Source organism: Pieris rapae, chromosome 17, assembly GCF_905147795.1.
Source record: "Pieris rapae chromosome 17, ilPieRapa1.1, whole genome shotgun sequence".
NCBI lineage: Eukaryota > Metazoa > Arthropoda > Insecta > Lepidoptera > Pieridae > Pieris > Pieris rapae.
In genome coordinates this window covers 5,396,287-5,416,671 of record NC_059525.1, presented here as the reverse complement: position 1 = coordinate 5,416,671, position 20,385 = coordinate 5,396,287, and the positions used below count along the sequence as shown (strand labels likewise).

The following is a 20,385-nucleotide window of genomic DNA, read 5'->3' as shown; positions in this document are numbered from 1 at the left end:
TACTATTCAGTGTTTTTTGGGATATAAGGGAAAAAATATACCAATCTAAATCTATTTATTCAGTACCACATTTCAACGCTTTCCCTTTTTCTTCTTCTTGCTATAATCAGCAGGATGGAATCCCCTGGCTTGTAATAATTCTTGTACATTATGACATGCGTAGTACACGTTATCCATTGCCGCTTCAGTTAGCATATCAACATTACATCTGCCTTTAGCTTTGCCTTTCTTCACTCTCACTGCACCTTTTTTTCCTTTTTTCTTATCCCCACCATCTTCTTTTTCCTTTTTTTCTTTCTTCTTGCCTTTTCCTTTGCCAGCCATGTTTGATGGGTTCAGTGTTCGGTTGGTGTGGATTATTGATTTAACAAGTTGATAAATGAACTTATAGTTTATATTAGGTACAATTTAGTTACGCCTTGTGTTGTGTTCAGGGTATGAGGATTAGGCAAAAAAACGACATTGCTTTTTCGAACATTTATGTAAAACAATATAAATGCATCTTATCAATAATATAACTTGAGCCATAAATTGTATCATTAAACTTAATTCTTAATTTTCAAATGACACAATTTTTATATAAAAATGATATATTTGTGATAAATAAATAATAAATCAAATTCAAAAAACTCTTTTCAATCGTTATATGAACTCCTGGTTTAGGTTTTGCATATTACTTTAGGTCGTACAGTGGTTCTCGTAGAATGTGTTCTACTTCTACTCGATGAAGCACTGATGTGCCCACCGCTGGAGTAGCCGCTACAGATCGACCCGAGTATATTATCTGGAATATTTAATAATAATTAAAGACATTCGTTTGCTAAGGAATTCTATTAATATCAAGGATAAATGACATACCTCTTTTAAAAATGTTTTAAGAGCATGCTACTTAAAGCCTATTTCTAGGTATTTCAGGTATGAGCGGCTTTATTTAAGAAAAAATAAGGTCTACATTGCTTTTTTAAAAAAATTTAAGGCAAGTGAGGGCCAGTTATTTACAATGACTTTCTTCGGGGTACTATGTAGTCTTAGTTGCGAATACGGAAATTAAAATATATTGGTTTGACAAATTCAAATGGCTGCTAATTACTTAATCATTAGCTTTTTTTCTGCTTAGATTTTTTAAGAGTTACTTAAAAAATCTTAATACGATTTACGTTCCAATAACTATGGTCGCAACTGTAAGATAATTACAAATGAATAATGGACAAAGATCCTATGAATTGGAAATCTAATTATACGTTTGCTTTAGTTAGGTTTAAGATTTGGTTCAAAATATAATATCAATAATAATACCTTTCTTCCCAACATGTTTTCAAAGCGTGGTTTGATAAACGTCCACGCTCCCATATTTCGATGTTCCTCTTGACTCCAAATAAATTCTGAAATTATTCGTTTTAAAATATTTAATAAACCCAAGAACTTTCAAAATTGGTTTCCACTTACTAAAGAAAAGCATTTATATAATACTAGTGACCCGACCCAACTTCGCACGGGTGCAATGCTGATGAAAAGCAGGATTTTATTATGTATTGTTATTTCCGTCGCTGGAAAGCTCCGATAATATACGCGTTCTATCGCTGCTAAATAAGCTGCAATGGGCTGTATAGATCTATATTAAATGAACAATGTATTCAAGGTATTTAATTGGTTAAGGATTAATGCTGTATTGGTTAAAATCGCTTCGAAAATTAGCCATTATTTGTCGTAAAAAGTAAATGACAAAAAAGTTATTGTGGGTTATCCATAAGAGATAGACATATAATTACCATCACGGACTTTTCTGTAGACCTTTTCAATGTGTACAATACTTAGTACATTATTTTGATAAAACATTTATTTAATATTTGTCTTCATGATCAATGATGTTCAATTTCATATTGTCTACTAACAATATAAATCAAATAAATTAGATTTAACACGGAATTCCCATTTCCAATAACCCAGTTAAAGTTGAAATGCAATTGGTCGCACATTGCACTCTGGCCGTCATTTCCCCTGTCTCATTTCCGGTTGGCCTGTCCAATAGATTTCTTTGATTAGAAGAAAGTCGTAAAGTTTTTGACATATTTTTTTAGGTCCTATTGTTTATATCTTTGAACCGAAAGAATTCCAGTAGCTATGCCTTATTTCTGGAGGTTTTTAGCAGTGTAGATCTAGTCTACCATTGGATGCATTTTGTGACAACCTATAATAATTCTGCCATGTATAGAGTTTTATTATTATTATTAATATCACTACATAGTATAAAACAAAGTCGCTTTCTCTGTCCCTATGTCCCTTTGTATGCTTAAATCTTTAAACCAACGCAACGGATTTTGATGCGGATTTTTAATAGATATAGTGATTCAAGAGGAAGGTTTATATGTATAATAACATCCATTAAATAGTGGAGAAGTACTGTTATTTTTGAGGTTTCTAATGTGATGTCGTAAATAATTACATTTTTTCCGCTTACATTGCAAACGCAGGCTGAACCCTACGAGTTTTATCAAAATAATGTACTAAGTATTGTACACATTGAAAAGGTTTACAGAAAAGTCCATGATGGTATATGTCTATCTCTTAAGGATAACCCACATTTTTATATACAACGTTCACAGATTTTCTGTAGTGTATTTAGTATCAGCATTGCACCCGTGCGAAGCCGGGGCGGGTCACTAGTAAATAATAAATTTAATTTGGATATCTGAACATGGCTACTTTGCACTATAAGGTTCACATAGTGCAAACCTACCGACAACCTCAGGGAGGAGAGTCGCACGCTGACGCCACTAGGCTATCACCGCTATAATAGTGTACTGCTGTATTCCGCGTATACCAAACACAACATTTCAGAATTGCTTGAAATGAGCATAAGTGAGAACTTACTTCTAGCATTGCTGTATCTATCAAGTTCCGTCTGCAGTGCGTGAACCGGGAATGGACAGAGTGACTCGACTCTGATAATTGCAACGTCATCTATTTTGCTCTTCACCCTTTCTTTGTGTAGTTCGTAATAATGTTTGCCACTGACTAGAATGACGCGTCTCACGCGTAATGGATCTGCTATGGTATCGCCTGCAAAAAATCATAACCGATTTTGTTATATCGCATTTGCTTCGACTCGAGCGTTTACAAAAATATTAATAGGGGGTTATTTTCTCCAGTGGCACACTGAAAAATAATTGCCAACTTGATTAGAGCATAGGAATCGTAGAAAAATTGCCCTAACCTTTTAACTAAATTTAATATTCGTGTACCCTCTAGATACCTAAGCATCTTATCCATCACATTTGCCTCTCCATTCCGATGAACGCATCGTGTCCAAATCTCACCGATATCTAGATTGAGCGTTCTGATAAACGAACTGGGTCGGATATACATAGTTGCTACCATCACATTTTATAATAAATTTCCTTAAGTTTTTATAATAAGGAAAATAATTAAATAATAAGGTTTTTTTAATCAAATATATTTCCAAGTTTAAATGCCATTTTCTGAAGATTTTATATGCATAATAATATTTACTATTTGTCTAATAGAATAAACAAAATAACTTACCAATCACAGGTTTGAAGAATGTTCCCGGAGCGAGGTCAGAAAGTGGGCTGACCGCGTCTGAGGATCGCAGTAAGATTTTCGGAGCCACCACAACGAGGGGTTTGCGGTAATTCCTCACTACCTATAAGAAACTTTGTTTGAAAATTTATTTCGAAGTGTATCAAAAGTAATAACTTATTTTTGCTGGCAACACTTGCAAGTTTTGCTGGTTTTTATAGCCGGCCGTTATTTTATATTCAGACTATGGTCTTGATAGATATCTTATGTGATGTAATAACAATTATGCATTTACTTTAATTAATATACAAATTACCTGTCGTCTCAATAAGTGGAAATACTGTGCAGGTGTAGTCGGATTAACTACATGCATACACACAGCCTCTGAGTCAGGGCTCGTCTCCGAGCTATCTGTCATCTGAAGGAACCGTTCTATGCGACAGGAAGAGTGTTCAGATGCTGCACCATCATAGCCATGAGGTAGAAGCATCACGAGACCGTTGCTTCGGACCCATTTTGCTAGAAAATTCATACACAAGAATATTTAACAATGGCCACCAACATAAATCCTATACTAAAAATAAGTCGACAGAAGATTTTTTTTACATTCTTTCAGTTATTCAATATTAGTTCGTTAGTAAATACATATATCAGTAATATCCAACCTCCGTATAGGCGTAGTAATTTTACACAAGATACGTGATAACAGGTACCCAATTAATCCATAAATTATACATGGCTTAATTGGCTGTTATGAAGTAACTATAGTCATATTTTGTTTCAGTGGAAACTTTACACTGTTTGGATTTTATGTTACTCAAGGATAATGTAAGCTTTCTATTGAAATTCAAATCAGTGTGGCGGTTTCAAATATAAAAGTCATGTACAAACTAAACAAAATATTTCAAAAATATCTTTTATTTTTTATTGTCATTTCATATCGCTAGAATCCATGTAGTATCAGTGTAGATTTTCCATTGAAAGTGAATAAAGCGTATTTCAAATCGATATGCAATATTATTCAAAACTCTGACGTTCGTCGACATATTAATATCATTTAAGTTTCAATGTGTAGCGGTTGGAAAATGAATAGGAAAAGGAATATTGGTCGAACACATCTTAATTATTATATGCATATAGGCTTAGTTATTGGCAATTCACGAAAGGCAGGTGGTTTTATATTTTACTAATATAATAGTCGTAAATATTGATGTCTTATTTAATGCAGTTATTGGTAATGTTAAAAGTATATAATTAAAAGCTACGGTTATACCTGTTGAGTATTTTTATTATACTTTGTCTTTGATAAATATCACGAGGGTCTAACACATAAGCCTCGTATTCATGGTAAACATTTGTTTAGCAACAATGTTGAATCAACATGTTGATAATAACACTGCGTGTTGCAATTATACGAACCTCACAAAATAAATTATTAGTACATTGTCTTTATTAGTTCCTCATCTTCGTCGTTTATATGATGTAATTCGTTTTGGCTATATTTTTAATCTAAAATTTGTAAATTGTATGTATTTGTTCATATCATGCTTACGTCACTTAGAATTACACGTTTTATGATGTTTAAGGCTTATTCATAGAAGTGAAATAATGTAGTTCAAACAAACTACTATTTGTAGCTATATACAAGATCAAACAAGTTTCTTTAAAGGTTAGCTTACATTCTCCCGAAGCAATAAAAGCGTCGACAATGATTTGAGCACCGTTATAAAAATCTCCAAACTGAGCTTCCCATATATAAAGATTTTCTGGGTTGTCGAACGCCATACCGTACTCAAAAGCCAACACTGCTTCCTCCGACAAAATTGAATTCGCTACCTGAAAAACAGAAGAATTTTTAAATAGTCGATAGTATATGATACATTTTTCAACGGTGCCATGTTATTCATGCATATCGCATTCAAGGAAGAGAAAGGTTGATCGGAATGAAAATTATCGGTCATCAACTTCTATAATAATAATAATATCATACAGAAAAGATATAAAATAGTTTATATTAGCAAAAATTAAAATATCTTATACCACATTAATCGCCGATTTTTCGTTTATTAAGTAAGAGTTAATTGCCAATTCTACCCTTCCGTTCTACGCCCTTGTTTTGAGAACTGGCAGTAAATATAAAATTAGAAGCATTTAAATATATTAAATTTCCTTTTTTGACGTTCATAAGTGTACATTATGTAATCAACCTGAATAAATGAATGCTTGCGTCTTTTTGACATAGGTATGAAAATATTATTTTTGTTTACGTTAGTATCACCACATTAAAAACAAATTTTTAACTACGCCTTATAATATTTTATTTGTAATGTTACGGCCAGTCAGTGTTTTTTTATTAACTATATAATTATTTTATTAACCATATTATATTATTATAATTATATAAACAACAGACTTTCAAAGCTAATAAATAACTTTTGCGATAAACAAAACTGAATTATCTCGTCAGAGTTAGCTATTTGTGATGTAAAATATTGGAAACTCCGCGGCGGAACATAAATAATGCATAAGGAACAAGATGTATTTTTATCGCCCGTAACTTCTCTGCAAATAATTTTAAAGGATTTTTTATTAAATCATCGATAGTAAACGTGAATTAATTGTATTTTAACATTATCAAGCATGCGTTTTACTAAGTTTTACTCAAATTGACAATGAGAATCATTCTACTGAACTATACATAATTTTGCCATCGGATGACTTCCAGAACCAATACTGGGAATCGTGCACCTCTGTACATAATGTCAATTCTAATTCTAATAATCCTCACAATTCAATTAACAATAAATACAAGTATTATTCTTCTGTCTTGTATCTTTTATTGTAAAATTTAGTTTGCCGCTTTTTGTTTAACCTACTTATTATATATTATAATTATTTATTTTCTATAGATTAATCTTACTTGTTTATCGAATCCATTATCAAAACTTTTCTTGTTTCAAAAGTTTCGTTTTGTTTTAAATTAATCTATCAATATAATAACTTCGCGTTTAAAATTATAAAAGATGTTTTATATACTCGCTATAACTGACCTCTAAAAATCCCTTCTGCTGATCATCAATATGGTTGAGTGGGATGTGTATGGTCTCCGTATTTTGGTCAACAAGCATCACATGTCTATGAGAGAATGTCCCACGTCCTACGTCCTCACCGCTCAGGCGGACGTGACGACCTTCCATTAAAAGAGATCCTGGAATTTTTTGAGGTATTTAATAATACTTCATTACTAGTATATTACTAGTATATTACTTTTGCACCATGCATACATTTATTCAAACCATTCATTCAGGTTGACCATGGCTGGATCTTTTTATATGAAACAAATGTAGTCTATGTTGTTGTTCGATAGTAAAGCAATCTAACGAATATTTTCAGTCAATTCAGTAGTTTTTGAGTTAATTCGTTAGGATCTTACAAAACTTTTCCAATAAATATAGATTAAATGATACATTTCTTTCCAGTTTTTATTCTTTACCGAAGCTTTGAATCTTTCAACAGGCTAATCTTAAGAACCACAAAGTCTAAGAAAATGTCAGTGTTAGATAATTCATTTATCGAGGAAGCGGTATTAGTTACGACTATTACTAACTATTAATAAAACTGATAAAAGCATGATACAGAAATGCATTGCGCCCCGTGTCATAAACCTGCGTGTCGTCAATGCTGTAATATACACAAAAAATGCTAAGCTCAAATTTAACTTCGCTAAGTCTCAAGAGTTTTACGTACAAAACTTTTTCATCGGATGTAAGGGCCTAACTGCTAATGGATTTGAGCAATTTTGTGACGTCACTCGAGACCTTTTTTACTATGTACTAATAATTTACCAAAAGCCATTGCTTCCGCCGTTGACCAGTCAATGTCTTTTTCTTGTGTTATCTTGCTCAATCTATTTTTGACATGGGTCTTCGCAAGTTGAGGATGGATGTTCTGTAAATTTGCAAAAGAAATCGTATATAGAAGTAGCCTCAAATGTCAATTTTTCTAAATTATCGCAGTTTGAACGATATTGCACAATACTTAATTTTGTATCTTTGATTATCGGTATAGATGAATAATGTAATAAAAATAAAGAGAATTTGTATTCAACTCGAAGTGAATAAAATTGTTTTTTTTGAGTATCACTTAAATTGCCATTTGGCGAAGGAGTAAACATTTTGAAGGACATTTAACTTTAAACTTATGCTCATAACTTGCGCATAACTTTTACTATTTTGCATAAACGATGCAAAATAAGTGAGGTCGTTTTAACGATATTTTACAATTCTTATAAGTACTTTAATTTAAGGAATATTATTAACCCTTTGGAGAAAACGTTGGAACTGACTTCTGAGTACAAGTTATGGCAATTTCACTGCTACAACTACTTCTGAGCTAACCGCACACCACATTCTTATTGATCAAAAGTGTTAAATGCCCTGTTCTGAAGTGGTATTTTTGAAGATTTTTCTCATAAGTGTAGAGTACACTAATTACTAACTATTTAAACATATTTAAATGAACACTGCATAGGGCAGGCAGGCTTTACATACACAAACGAAATAATTAATTTTGGAATTCAATTTGCCTACAAGAATATTATCGCTGCTTTAATATTGACGCATGTTGACATAGTTTTTGTATGTTAAATTCACGTTCACACACGTTCTACGGGTAAGTAGTATTTTCCACGATCATTTAATTACTTTTACCACCAATATTAATATTTAAACGAACTTTCTAGCGTTTAATAAACTTTTGGAAAATTATGGTTGTAGTTTAAAAGCTTCATTTGTCAAAAGATGTCAGAAACTGTAAAATCATTTCTTATTTTAATTTCTCTAAAGCGTAGCTAAATGGCATTTTCATCACGGTCATTAATTCCGAGTGAAGATTTATAATGCGACGGGGTTTAAGACCTCTTACTAAATAATAATAGGAAAGAGTTAACGACACACAGTATACTATTAAAGTTTTTATATATTATTTAATTACGTTGCCTAATAATTTCGCATATATTTATGTAGTTTAGCGGATAGCTTTAAAGTTAATCAGCTTGATTAGTACAGTGTTATTGAAAAAACAATTATATATTTATAATTCATAGCGTAAATTACCACCAAAATTATCTACTTTATACTGTTCTCGGTAGAATCTTTATCGAACCGTTGTAACTAAACATAACAATATATAATAATGTAGTCTTTTTGTCTTACCTTTAAAAAGTTATATCAATGAAATTAAAATAAACAGGAATATACGAAATTTTCAGAATTACGAAGCGAGAGACCATTACAGTATCTATTGAGTTTAAACGATTCTCTAACAAAACCGTTTGAACAATCTCTACTATAAATAATTTTATTTGTTGTCTTCTGTGGGTAAAGCCTCGACGTAATAAAACATCGTACTTTAGAAGTAATAAATTTAACAATTAAACTTGCACATTTCAAAGTTCAATTTAAAATTATCTTCAAAAGCGTAAGCTTGTATATGGGCGCAAAATTAAAAATGACGAGCTGCAATCTAATTCTCAATTTAGAAAATTATTGTAGATAAAAGAACAATAATTAAACTTACTGTTTTGTTAGAAATACATACACACGCAATCCGAACTCTGAATTAGTTTCAAATAAGTTATTAGTTTGATTAAACTTACAAATTCGCTTGGGAGGCTGACGGAGGCTTTAGCTACAGTTTTCAGTAACTCGGTGTTGACCCCCGTGTCCCATATTTCTACAGCCTTCGGAGCCGCACCAATCCCAGACCACTGCTCTTGATAATACGTCACCTGAAACGCAAAAAGTAATAGTACATAGATTAAAAATGTCGTACATATTAAAACATTTTTTCATACATTTTTTCAATGGGTTTAAGTGATAAATCTAATCGAATATGTTATTGTTTTGATTGTACTGAGTTTACAATAGAGTGTTAATTAAAATAATATTATATAAGAAATATATTTATTGCACTTTTATTTAATTTTATTTCGAATTATTATATATGTTTAAGAATATTTGTATTAACTTAAAATTGGTTTGTCAATAAGTAACTCATGAGTAATTTAAGTGTAACGGTTGTACTGAATTAGTCAAAGAGAAAAGTGTATATAAGTTCACAACAAAAGTTGCGTCTATACATAACCAAAGCAGATGATTTATTTATTCATAGATGTGCAAAAGATAAATTTATTGACGTGAACGATACTGATAAATGTTTACATAGTGATGATCGGAAAACAACTTGACTTTACCGTTTACACTCCAGCAGTATTACATAAAAATAGTGGCACCAAAAATATAGTAACATATAATAATATACCTAATACATATTTACGATACATATAAAAGGGTTGATAAAAGAAATTGGCTTTTTGCCCAAAATAAAATCCTGTATCAGCTCTAACTGTAAATAAGAACACAGTATTTCAGAACATAGTAAATAATGAATAGACTTTCGATGTTGTCATAATATATAGGTTTAGATTATTGACAGTAACTTATTTATTTCAGTGTAAATATACATATATACAACAAACAACAACTAATCCACCGATTTGGACCTATCTCATTGTGTAAAAATTGTTGTAATATTGTCTGAACCGGTGGAATGGCTTAGGAATATTCACGTATGGTGAAAATATACTTACTTCCGGTTGATAGCTGTTTGCGATTTCGTACTGCGACTGTAAAAACTTATGGTAGTCACTGTTAATTACTTTAACTTCTTCTTCAGACACTACACCTTCGGATATTAACTTATCTGTGTAGACATCCGGTATGGATCTGAAAAAAATTGGCTTACTTAAAAATAATTAATATAGATACTTATCTATTCATATGTATGTGGAATAATTCAAAACAAATATATAACCATAATTACATAAAAACACAAACTAGCTTATGAAACTTTCAGTTACTAGAGCATATTATATATGCCCGTACTAAATCATTTTAAAACAAAAATACATCTTATGTCATTTTTTTCATGTAACAATAAATTTTTTTAAACATTTTTAACGAATTTCTTTAAATTATTAAATGATAGGCATGGATAAAAACCTAGTTTTCTTAAACGTTTGTATCAATAAAATACTCACTTTCTACTATGAATAAGCTTGTAAATAAGTGGGTTTGTAAAAGTTGGATCGTCAACTTCATTGTGTCCCCATCGTCGGTAACAGTTGTAGTCAATGAACACGTCTTTTCGGAACATTCTTTGATATTCAAAAGCTATGTTCGTGGCCCTCACGACCAGCTGAAATGTTTTAATTAAAATTAAACATGCTTTAGGTACGTTTACTTTGCAAATTAATTACATTTAGTAATTCGTGGTGATATTAAAATTTCTTAGGAAAGAACATAATTCTTTAAATACAGCTAAGAGATGTAAATAACTGTTCTAAATGAATACCTTTGGGTACATAAAATTTTTCTTTGTAGCTGTGATTTAAACTGATAGAAAGCTATATAGCAATTACCCTGTTATTCGATATTAAATACATTTTGAGGAGACTAATTAGAGGATACAATAGATCTAAATGACGTATAGTGTAATATGAAGCCTTTTTACTTCGAGAGTTTTTGGTTACAGTATTATGTGACTTTTAAAGTCTTGTTTTTGTATAGTAAAATAATTTAAACCGTACGGATATAAAGGATCATAGATAGGTTTCGCGGGTGGAGGGTTAATTTTATATGAACGCGATTGGAATATATTTTACAGATAAATACAACAATAACAATTTATAGATCGTTTAGGTTCATTAAGTTTTAAGTTAAGAAGGTCGGTCTTATCAAAAATTGTATACCTGTTGTGCTAAAAAAGTGCTTAAGTTTATTTTTTTTACTAGTGTTTTTTTTTGTTTTGTCAAATAGTTGTTTTCGTGTATGTCATGTTTGCCTATAAGTGCTTGTCACATTTAAAATAGTATTTAGTGATTTTTTAGCAATGTAACAGTGTGCCAAGCGTTGGCAAGCTTGTTATCAATAAAATAAAATAAAAATAAACACGACACAGACATTTACAGATTTTATTATTAGAGTACTCCCGATATGGTTTAAATTATCGATAATTTAACTTTTAATCTATTTTTAAGACGAGGCTTTAGTTATTGCTAGTTAATGTCTCTTGGGTCTTGGATAATTAAGTTAACTAGAGATCGCGCGGGTGGTTTAACGATCACAATTTTCCGAGTCATGTCTCAGCTTTCTACTGAAATAATGAGTTTATATAAAATATGATTTGTATGTTTTTACAGTCTGGTTGATATACTAACGACGCTTCTATGTGTGAAACTTACGCATGTGAATACTAATATATTTTTATTAATAATTTGCACATATACATATTTTGGTGTTCTTGAAAAAAGATTTTAGGATCTGTTCAATTATTTTAAGCTTTTTCGAAAAGGAAAGTCGACGATAAGGCTTTTGTGCCTAACGCACGGTGTCGCCAGGCATGCCGGTTTTCTTCACTGAAAGAGCAACTGTTAAATTCGCACATATACAGACAGTCCATTGGTGCGGAGACTATACCTCTCGCTGAAGACACTAGGTCAACACTGCTTCTTCATCCAAGCAATTTTATTATAAAATATTTGTAAATCTCTATAAATTATTTGCAATATAAATACGATTATATAATTATCATAATGACCTTTGCTCCTGTATTATACAAATAATTGTATGTTAATTTATAACTAATCAAATCAAAATGATTTATTCTTTTAGGTTAAAATGTACACGTATGAACGTCAAAAAGAAATACATATATGCTAATAATAATGCTAAATGCCTCTAATTATACATTTACTGCTACTTCTCAAGTAAAGGGCGTATAGCGGAAGAGAATAAGAAAGAAGCCACTATTTTTAATTGCCAAGTTTTTTATTTTACACAATGTCTGTTAGGAGTTGCAACCATTACACCACACAGCCTATGTAATTATCAATAAAAAATTGAAAATCCGTCCTCTATCAGCAGTAGGCACGGTGAAATAGGAAATCAATACCAAAATCATTTATCTATACATACCACCGTTAAAATACATTTATTATTATTTATGCGCCCAAGGTCAAGTACTGAGCAAAAGAATTTATATATTTTTCACAAGTTGATGATAACGAAGGCAATTTATTTATATTTATTCACTCTCAAATGTGAAATAAGTGTAGTTCGTTAAAGCCTAATTAAAAAGCTTCGTTATAAAATTAAATTAACGGCTTTCTAAACATTTTTTTATTAGTGTCAAATTAAAATTATTGTTATTTGTAGATAATACGAGATTTTATAAAAGTTTTTTGGGTTTCAATTGAAATTTATTACAAAATTGTTATGTGAGCTTTTTTAAGCGAAGTTTAACATATAACTGTTATAGTTATAGGTATCATTTCAGAAGTCTGTTTTTGTATTTATTGCACGTTATAAAGAAACACTCAGAACTACGTTTTAAATCGCGCCAATAGAATTCTTATTATTTTTTATAAACACAAGTAGATGTGTTTTGACACAAGTTTTTTAAGACTATTTGTCTTTTAAACAAACCGAACAATTTCAAAATTCCTCGGTCTAATACAAATAATTTACGTAACTTATGTATGTATCGTATACCTTCAGAATAACTAATAAATAACGCCAACTATCATCACTATATAGCTATGTACACATTTAATTTGAGTAGAAGATGCCTACAAATCATATAAATAACCCGATTATTCTTCAACTCTTATACAGAACTCATTCATATATTTACGTGTTTAAATGTGTGTTAGTAAAAGTCTATATATAATAATTGTTAACTGTATTATATGTCTTTGTATAATATTATGTCTATGGGTTTTATGTATTGAGTAATTTTAGATATGATTGTTATACTAGCTGTGGAAATGCTGGATATCTAATAAATATTATAAATACATCTTCAACTTATAAAATGATTCAATTTGAGTGGTATTTATACAAAGTTTCGTAGCAGCAGAGTCCATCTTCAATTCTACCAATTGGACACATTTCGAGAAATTCACTACAAACTCCGCGTCGGTACTCTGTAATTTCCAATAGTGACAATTCCGAAGTTTTTTCATTAAATTTCGATTGAGAACAATCGCAATATCGATTGCGAGACCGATTTGGAGACCTCGTAACCTCTTAACATTGTATCACAACAACAAGACGTCCATGCATGCTATGTATATAGCGGTCAAATAGTTCACGCCTACCTCTGGATGGTCTCCATTCACGTGTATAACGGGTACGGATATGGCTTTAGCCAAGTCCGTGACGTATTTGCTGGATCTCCCACGTTCTGCTGGCAATGTGAAGCCGATCTGATTGTTAACGACTACATGGACTGATCCGCCCACATGGAAGTGTGGAACTTGAGACATCATTAACATCTCTTGGTTGATGCCCTGACCAGCAAATGCTGCATCACCGTGTACCTGTAAATTATTAAATAAATAAATCTTATTTTTTTATTAAAATATCTTTATTATAGGACATCTGAAATGATGGGAACTAGCTGTGTTGTCTACCTTTCAGGGAATATAAAAAAGTCGCAAATGAAAAAAAATTGTAAATGTCCCTAAGTATGACAGAATCCATTTGTTGTAGTTTTAATGTAACATAATTGTATTACTCTCTATGCAACATAAGAAGACACATACATTTCTGTCAGTTTCGTAGGTTTTTTGCGAGGCAGGCAAGATTAGCAATGTGAAATAATTCTTTTTTTAACGGTCTTCGAACCTAGAAACTGTGAATGCTGGTCCAATAAACTAATAAGACAGATGCGGTAACTTAAACAAAAATAAAGAAATCGTTAGAAAATGTTTATTAAAAATTGTTATAAAGATTTCCTTATAGACTCAAAACCAACGAAGTAGAAGATCTCCAAGATTTCAGTACAAATTTACTAGCGCGTTTTACTTTACATATGTGCATTGAATATTCATATGTGATGCGGTCCATTAATGCGAATGTAATATGTCAATATACGGGTTTATTTCAAAGAACATTTTTCCATAGAGTGCTTCTGTAAAGCTAAATTGGGTTTTACACATTTATGAGTACACATACAGTTTAAATTTTTATTTCATAATAACAATGATATAGAAAACTGTGTAACTATAAGGGCATTCGACTACAATAGCTCGAAATTATAATTCTCCCTTCTCCAAGTTTTAGTTAATAAGAAAATGTTAATCTTTAAGTCTTACGGTGTTATTAACAGTGGATTTAGTGCTTAACAATACCCGCGGAAGTTTGCCAAAGCGTCTCAGACTCTCAGCACTGTATACAATAACATATGTCAAATATTGTATTGGATTTGACATATCGAAGTATTTTAGTAGTGTCTTATCTGAATCTCTCATAAATGTATTGGATTTGACATATCTAGTTTTTTGGCGAACTGTCTTACATGATCTGAATCTTATTCTAAATTAGTTGGGATTTGAATCTATGCTTTGAAAGAAATAGTAAATAAATACGTGTGTTTAGTAACTTTACCTGTACATTCAGGACTTTGTCCCCAAAACGTGATGTTTTATTCACTGAGTAATCTCCTTCAAGTAATTTCAATTGTTTAGATCGTGCTTTTCCCATAGATACGGGATTTCCCGCCTGAAATTATAAGATTTATTTTTAATTTCAAAACGAAGGTTCTGTAACATAAATCCAATCGAGTTGTTTCCGTTTCAAAAAGAAAGGCGTTTCAGAAAGAGCCTATAAATATGAAATAAGTTAATTAGCTCTGTAAACGACGATATGAAGAATAATTACCTTCCAGAGTGCTTTAAGAATATATTTTATGATAAAATTGTGATATATACCTCTAAATGTGAAGGATTGTTAATCATCGAAAATTTAACTGATTTTCCTTCTACTTCCAGGTTCACCGAAGCACCTAAAATTTAATAATATCTTGAAATCTGAAGATTAGTGCTATCAATATAAGAGATTTTCTAGTCTTTATTATCATTAGCTAACCTGGAATAAGTTATTGACAAAAATTGTTCTTAGACGCCATCTTCTATTTGAAAACATTTCGATAAATTGTATGCATTGGAAAATGCGCATCAAAATGTATATAATTTTATAGAATATTAAATATACTTTCAGTTAGAAATAATGAAACAATTGTAATAAACCTGCCCCGACGTTTTCTCGCTTTAAATTGCATTTGATATTTCCTATTTTTTACATTACCTTCTTTAGAACGTCTACCACAAATTACAATTGATTAAAGTCCTTTAACCTGGTAAACAAGACAATTTTATTACGTACTTAAATGTGTAGCAATATCGCATGCAGCGTTCGCCTCCAATGGAAACTCTGGGTTTCCATTAAACTTGTGGAAGATTTTGACAGGCGGGCATTTAAATTGGCTCGTCAGCAGATTTATTTTGCCCCTGTGTGCCATTGACAGGGTAACATATTCAATTCCCTCTGTAATATAATACAGCTTCGTTACGATTTACATGACCAATTGTATATTTGGTTTTTTCATGGGGTTTACTAATGGAAAATTTAGGCAATGCAATCATAGGTAATTGGAATTGCAAAACCAAACAGAAGGCATTTTGATTTATTCGTACCGCGACTTGATTCGAATTACATTAAAGGTTATTTTCGTTATGGTATCTTCTAATTTAGTAAAAAAGGTTTGCCAATGGGGAGTTTAATTAAAATTTGATATGTAAATACAAACAAAAATAACAATATTTGTACAAAGAAATTGTACAACTTTTAAGTGCTTTATAAGTAATAACTTTTACTAAGAAAATTCTTATAAACTAAAAAGATGTATTAAAAATCGAGAGATATTAAGATTCCGCGAGTAAACTTTGAGTCAGAGAGTTGAATTTATGTCTGTCTCGTCCCATAGTCAACTTAATACGTTTGAATTTTTTTCAGTAACAGTAACGCCTTAACACATTAGGCGTGGAATCGTAAAAGATTTGGTTATGTATTTATATTAAACTAGGGAAATTCATGTATCCGCATGCGACTTTTACGGCGTGGTTGTATTTATCAAAATTAACCAGATAAACAATCTTGTACCGTAAAAGTATTGTTATATCGTTAAGTTAAACTGGTATCTTAGAAGTAACATACCAGAACATGTCCGTTGGATAAGGGTGGAAAAGAAAGTCAGCAAGGACTCAGCGCCTTCACCACAATATCTCTTTACGCTGGGATATTTCGTGGAGAGGAATTTGTCCCATGTCTGAGTCTCCAACAGTTCCTTCAAGATTTGGCGCTGACGGTCTCTTGAAATCGCATCTTGTGTATTTTCTATTCTTTGAGCAAACCATTCTCGTTCAGCATCTGTCTGAAGAGAGCAATTAAAGTGACGTTATACGTGGCGGCTGACTCTGGAATTAAACTTTTAAAGTACGTTTTTTGAAGTTATGCTTCTTTTGGCACGATGGAGAAAAATGATGAGATTGAATTTTTGCGACGCGCGCGCACACCAACACCAAAATTCGACATCGTAAAGCTAGGTCTAGGTGGAATGGAAATCAACAAATTTGTTCAAGTTGTATATTCTAGTTTTTTTTTATTTAGAACACGTGTTTCGTAAGAGTACAATTAAACAGTGTGAATAAATACATATTATTTTGGTTAACATACATTCATTTATTTAAATAAAATCTTTTTGATTAATTTTAATCTTTATCGTTAATCACTACTGCATTTTAGTTATTTTTTTCCATAGGCCGAAGAAGTGTAACTTCTAACGCGTATAAGTATACACACTTTTTTGTCTATTTGCAATTTTCAATCATAATTCTAAATCCTTTTATCCCAAATCACCCGTCACTCACTTCTGATTCCGAAGCTAGCAAGCGAACTAGCTTCGAAATGATGTATTTGCATCATTAAAAAAAACAGTAAAAGTAGGTTCTTAATTAAATCTAAAATAAATTCTTTGTATACGAAACGATATTAATGTCTTATCATGCATATAAGAACACATGCCTGTGTATATTTTGTGAGTTTTTTTGACTTGTTCAGTTTTCGTTTATTTTTTTTATTTTCAATTATTGAGGAAATTCAAATTCGAAGTTTTTCACCATTTGTAGCACAAACATCGCTACGTTATTACTGTCCAATATATAAAATAAATCTAACTCACTTCTAAGTATGAAAACTCATATGAGATCGGGCCGCAGTATAACTTTTCTAATTGCTCCACTAAGTTATTTACAGGCTGCTTTCCGCTATGACCATACAATAGTCCCAAATCTACGTGATCGTTAGAAGATAGTCCATAACGTGATAAAGACAGCTCTTTAATATTTCTGAAATGACAATTACTTTACTTGGAATATTAATCTATGACAGTAGACGTCAATGTCTTAATTTGACAATACTGTATTAAATCATTTATTAAACATTTGTAAAGCACAGGAAAAAACATGTTTCCATAAAATAAAGCTATTTTACTAGCTTTTAGAATATTCCCTCAAACAGCTAATGCAATTCTATGTACAAACAACACTAATTTACTCGCATAATGATAGCCAGAACATGTATGAATTAACTATTTTGTACTTGTTGTCTCTTCATTTATATTTTTGGAAATATATTTTTTTTGCATGTTTTTGTTCTTTTTGTATTTAGATTTTACAGAGACCATTTACATGCCCATTATACGCACACATATTACAAAATTTAACCTTATTAAATAACATGCTGTGTTATACAGTATCAGAGAAATACTTTTTCATACAAATACTATTTTTATTGTAATGATCTATGATATCTATGTATAGGATTTAGATATCAATTTTTGTATTTATCAAATCATTTTATATAAATTAATCTGCCTTGATTGATATTTATATTAAAAATTTAATAAATAATAAAATAAAACCTCGTAATACCTGTTCGGTTGTTTGTAATCAACATTATCAATAGTCGCCCGAAGGTGCCCGTATGTGCGATAAGCGTTAACCAGTTGCTGTGCGCGGCAGTTTTCGTATCGCCTTACTGCAACTTCTTCTGGTAAATCTGGATTGGTTTATTTTCATGATAAAAGCAATCAATTAATTTTATTTTTGAAAATTAAATGAGACATACTTTGTTATGTATTTCTTTTTTTTTTATAGAACAGGGGCCAAACGGGCAGGAAGGTCACCTCATGTTAAGTGATACTAATGTTGATTGATTTCAATATCAATATAATATATTTATTCCATTAAGACTGATTACTTCGAAAGAAACGCTAATGTAGATGAAAACGCATTGTCAATAGATAAATTCAAGCAGTACCTAATCAAATTCGGAGGAGTGTTGGCTTAGTGGCTTCAGCGTGCGACTCTCATACCTGATCTACTTGCCTATTAGATTTATAAATGATCATGAAACATATTCAGAAATCTGAGGCCAAGACCTAAAAAGGTTGTAGCGCCACTGATTTATTTTTTATCAAATTCGGTACGATTAAACTTATGTTGTGTTGTGTTTGATGTCAACTTACGCTAAACTGCAGATGACAGATTGTTATTTATATAAAATCAGCTGTTTTTATCATAACATACCACTTTCATTTACCTCCCGGGGTCGATGACCGAACACCCCTACTCCCGAATGGTACTTTACTCTTCCATATTTAAAATTACGCGCTGTCCTTACACCTTTAATAAACGCAATCATTTTCACTTTTCACCACATTTCACACCAGAACCTTTATAATTGACTTTAAGCCTATACTGTAAGTTCACAAGCGAGAAAAATATAGTAGTAGTTATTTTACAACTAATTTAAGTAATTGAATAAATTTAACTATGATCACTAACGTATAGGTTCAAATTTCATTAAAAACATTGGTTTAAAACATTCATAGTTTAACTTTTTAACTGTATAAGTTTTCGTAAATCACAGTATTAGATTTAAAAATAAGCCTGAATCAAGGTCAAACTGAACGTGCGCGGACGCAGCTCAACAGCTGATAATGAACTGACTTGAGAAAGAGATAGCGCTATCTACAATCTATTTATTGAGTAAATAGGCATATTGTTTTAGATCATTGGCTTGTGTGAATGACTTATAAACAGATAAAACACTATTTTGTTGATATAAGAATATAATACGTTTTCTAATATGTAATTTTTAAAAATATTGTTTTCCTAAAAATTTTTACAAATCAAATCGAAAGGTGACGTCAAGTGCTTCTATTAATTTTGTTGTCATAATTACTATTTTGACATTAACTTAGATTAAATAATCCTTATCACTCGATAGTAAACTGTTTTTGATAAGTGTGTTAGCAACAAAATGGCAAAATAACGTGGAATATTTTGATAAGATAAAACTCCATATCTACTTATTAATAAATATATTTTTTTAATAATTCATAAGCAATGAACATGTTTTTGTAATAAGCAATTAGGGTTAATTTGTTTAAGTTTATTATACAATATTTGATTAGATAGATTTTGAACTATTAAGATAAAACACAAAAGAAGGAATTGTATTATATTTCTCTACAAAAAAGTGTAAATAAAGTCAAACAAACATTGAATAAAAATAAATAGCTGTGGCGCTATATCCCTATAGGGGTTGCGGTCTCGGCCTCAGATGTAGATTGTTTTTTTTTATTTTGTTTCATTAGCGTTCTATATTAATAATATAAACAGTGTAAACCATGTGACGTCATTCGATTTTTATGGCACAGAGGGAAACGAGTATTAACTTGATGTTAACTCTACAATTTAATCTCCGGAATATGACAGAATTACTCCACTTTAGTTGGCTTGAGTATAACAGTAAAACGATAGTTCTAGCCAAATATCGGCCACTCTTTATGACGTCAGAAACTTTAAGCAATTAAAAA

General features: G+C 31.1%; 2 protein-coding genes across 2 annotated transcripts; both read right to left on the bottom strand.

Annotated features, from left to right (window-relative positions):
* Nucleotides 1-46: 46 nt before the first annotated feature.
* Nucleotides 47-378, bottom strand: LOC110995688 (small lysine-rich protein 1). The gene has a single exon (XM_022262972.2). The coding sequence runs from the start codon at nucleotides 322-324 to the stop codon at nucleotides 73-75; it is 252 nt and encodes an 83-aa protein (XP_022118664.1). The 5' UTR covers nucleotides 325-378; the 3' UTR covers nucleotides 47-72.
* A 133-nt stretch (nucleotides 379-511) lies between these two features.
* Nucleotides 512-19,517, bottom strand: LOC110995686 (probable 2-oxoglutarate dehydrogenase E1 component DHKTD1 homolog, mitochondrial). Its single transcript, XM_045631816.1, has 19 exons — nucleotides 19,091-19,517; nucleotides 18,434-18,560; nucleotides 17,683-17,848; nucleotides 16,659-16,875; nucleotides 15,828-15,989; nucleotides 15,374-15,447; nucleotides 15,051-15,164; nucleotides 13,760-13,981; nucleotides 10,640-10,797; nucleotides 10,190-10,325; nucleotides 9,197-9,328; nucleotides 7,386-7,488; nucleotides 6,591-6,748; nucleotides 5,220-5,376; nucleotides 3,857-4,059; nucleotides 3,544-3,664; nucleotides 2,872-3,060; nucleotides 1,297-1,382; nucleotides 512-784 (listed from the first exon to the last, which is right to left on the bottom strand). Exons 1-19 carry the CDS (start codon nucleotides 19,203-19,205, stop codon nucleotides 674-676), a joined length of 2,751 nt encoding a protein of 916 aa, XP_045487772.1. The 5' UTR covers nucleotides 19,206-19,517; the 3' UTR covers nucleotides 512-673.
* Between the last annotated feature and the right edge of the window lie 868 nt (nucleotides 19,518-20,385).

Bases quoted from the DNA above. Each gene is read 5' to 3' on its own strand.
- LOC110995688 (XM_022262972.2), bottom strand. From the start codon at position 324: ATGGCTGGCAAAGGAAAAGGCAAGAAGAAAGAAAAAAAGGAAAAAGAA.
- LOC110995686 (XM_045631816.1), bottom strand. From the start codon at position 19,205: ATGATTGCGTTTATTAAAGGTGTAAGGACAGCGCGTAATTTTAAATAT. The intron at 16,876-17,682 runs GTGAGTTAGATT...TGCTCTCTTCAG, and splicing joins ATGAGTTTTCATACTTAGAA to ACAGATGCTGAACGAGAATG. The intron at 15,448-15,827 runs GTACGTAATAAA...ATTAAATTTTAG, and splicing joins CGATATTGCTACACATTTAA to GTGCTTCGGTGAACCTGGAA.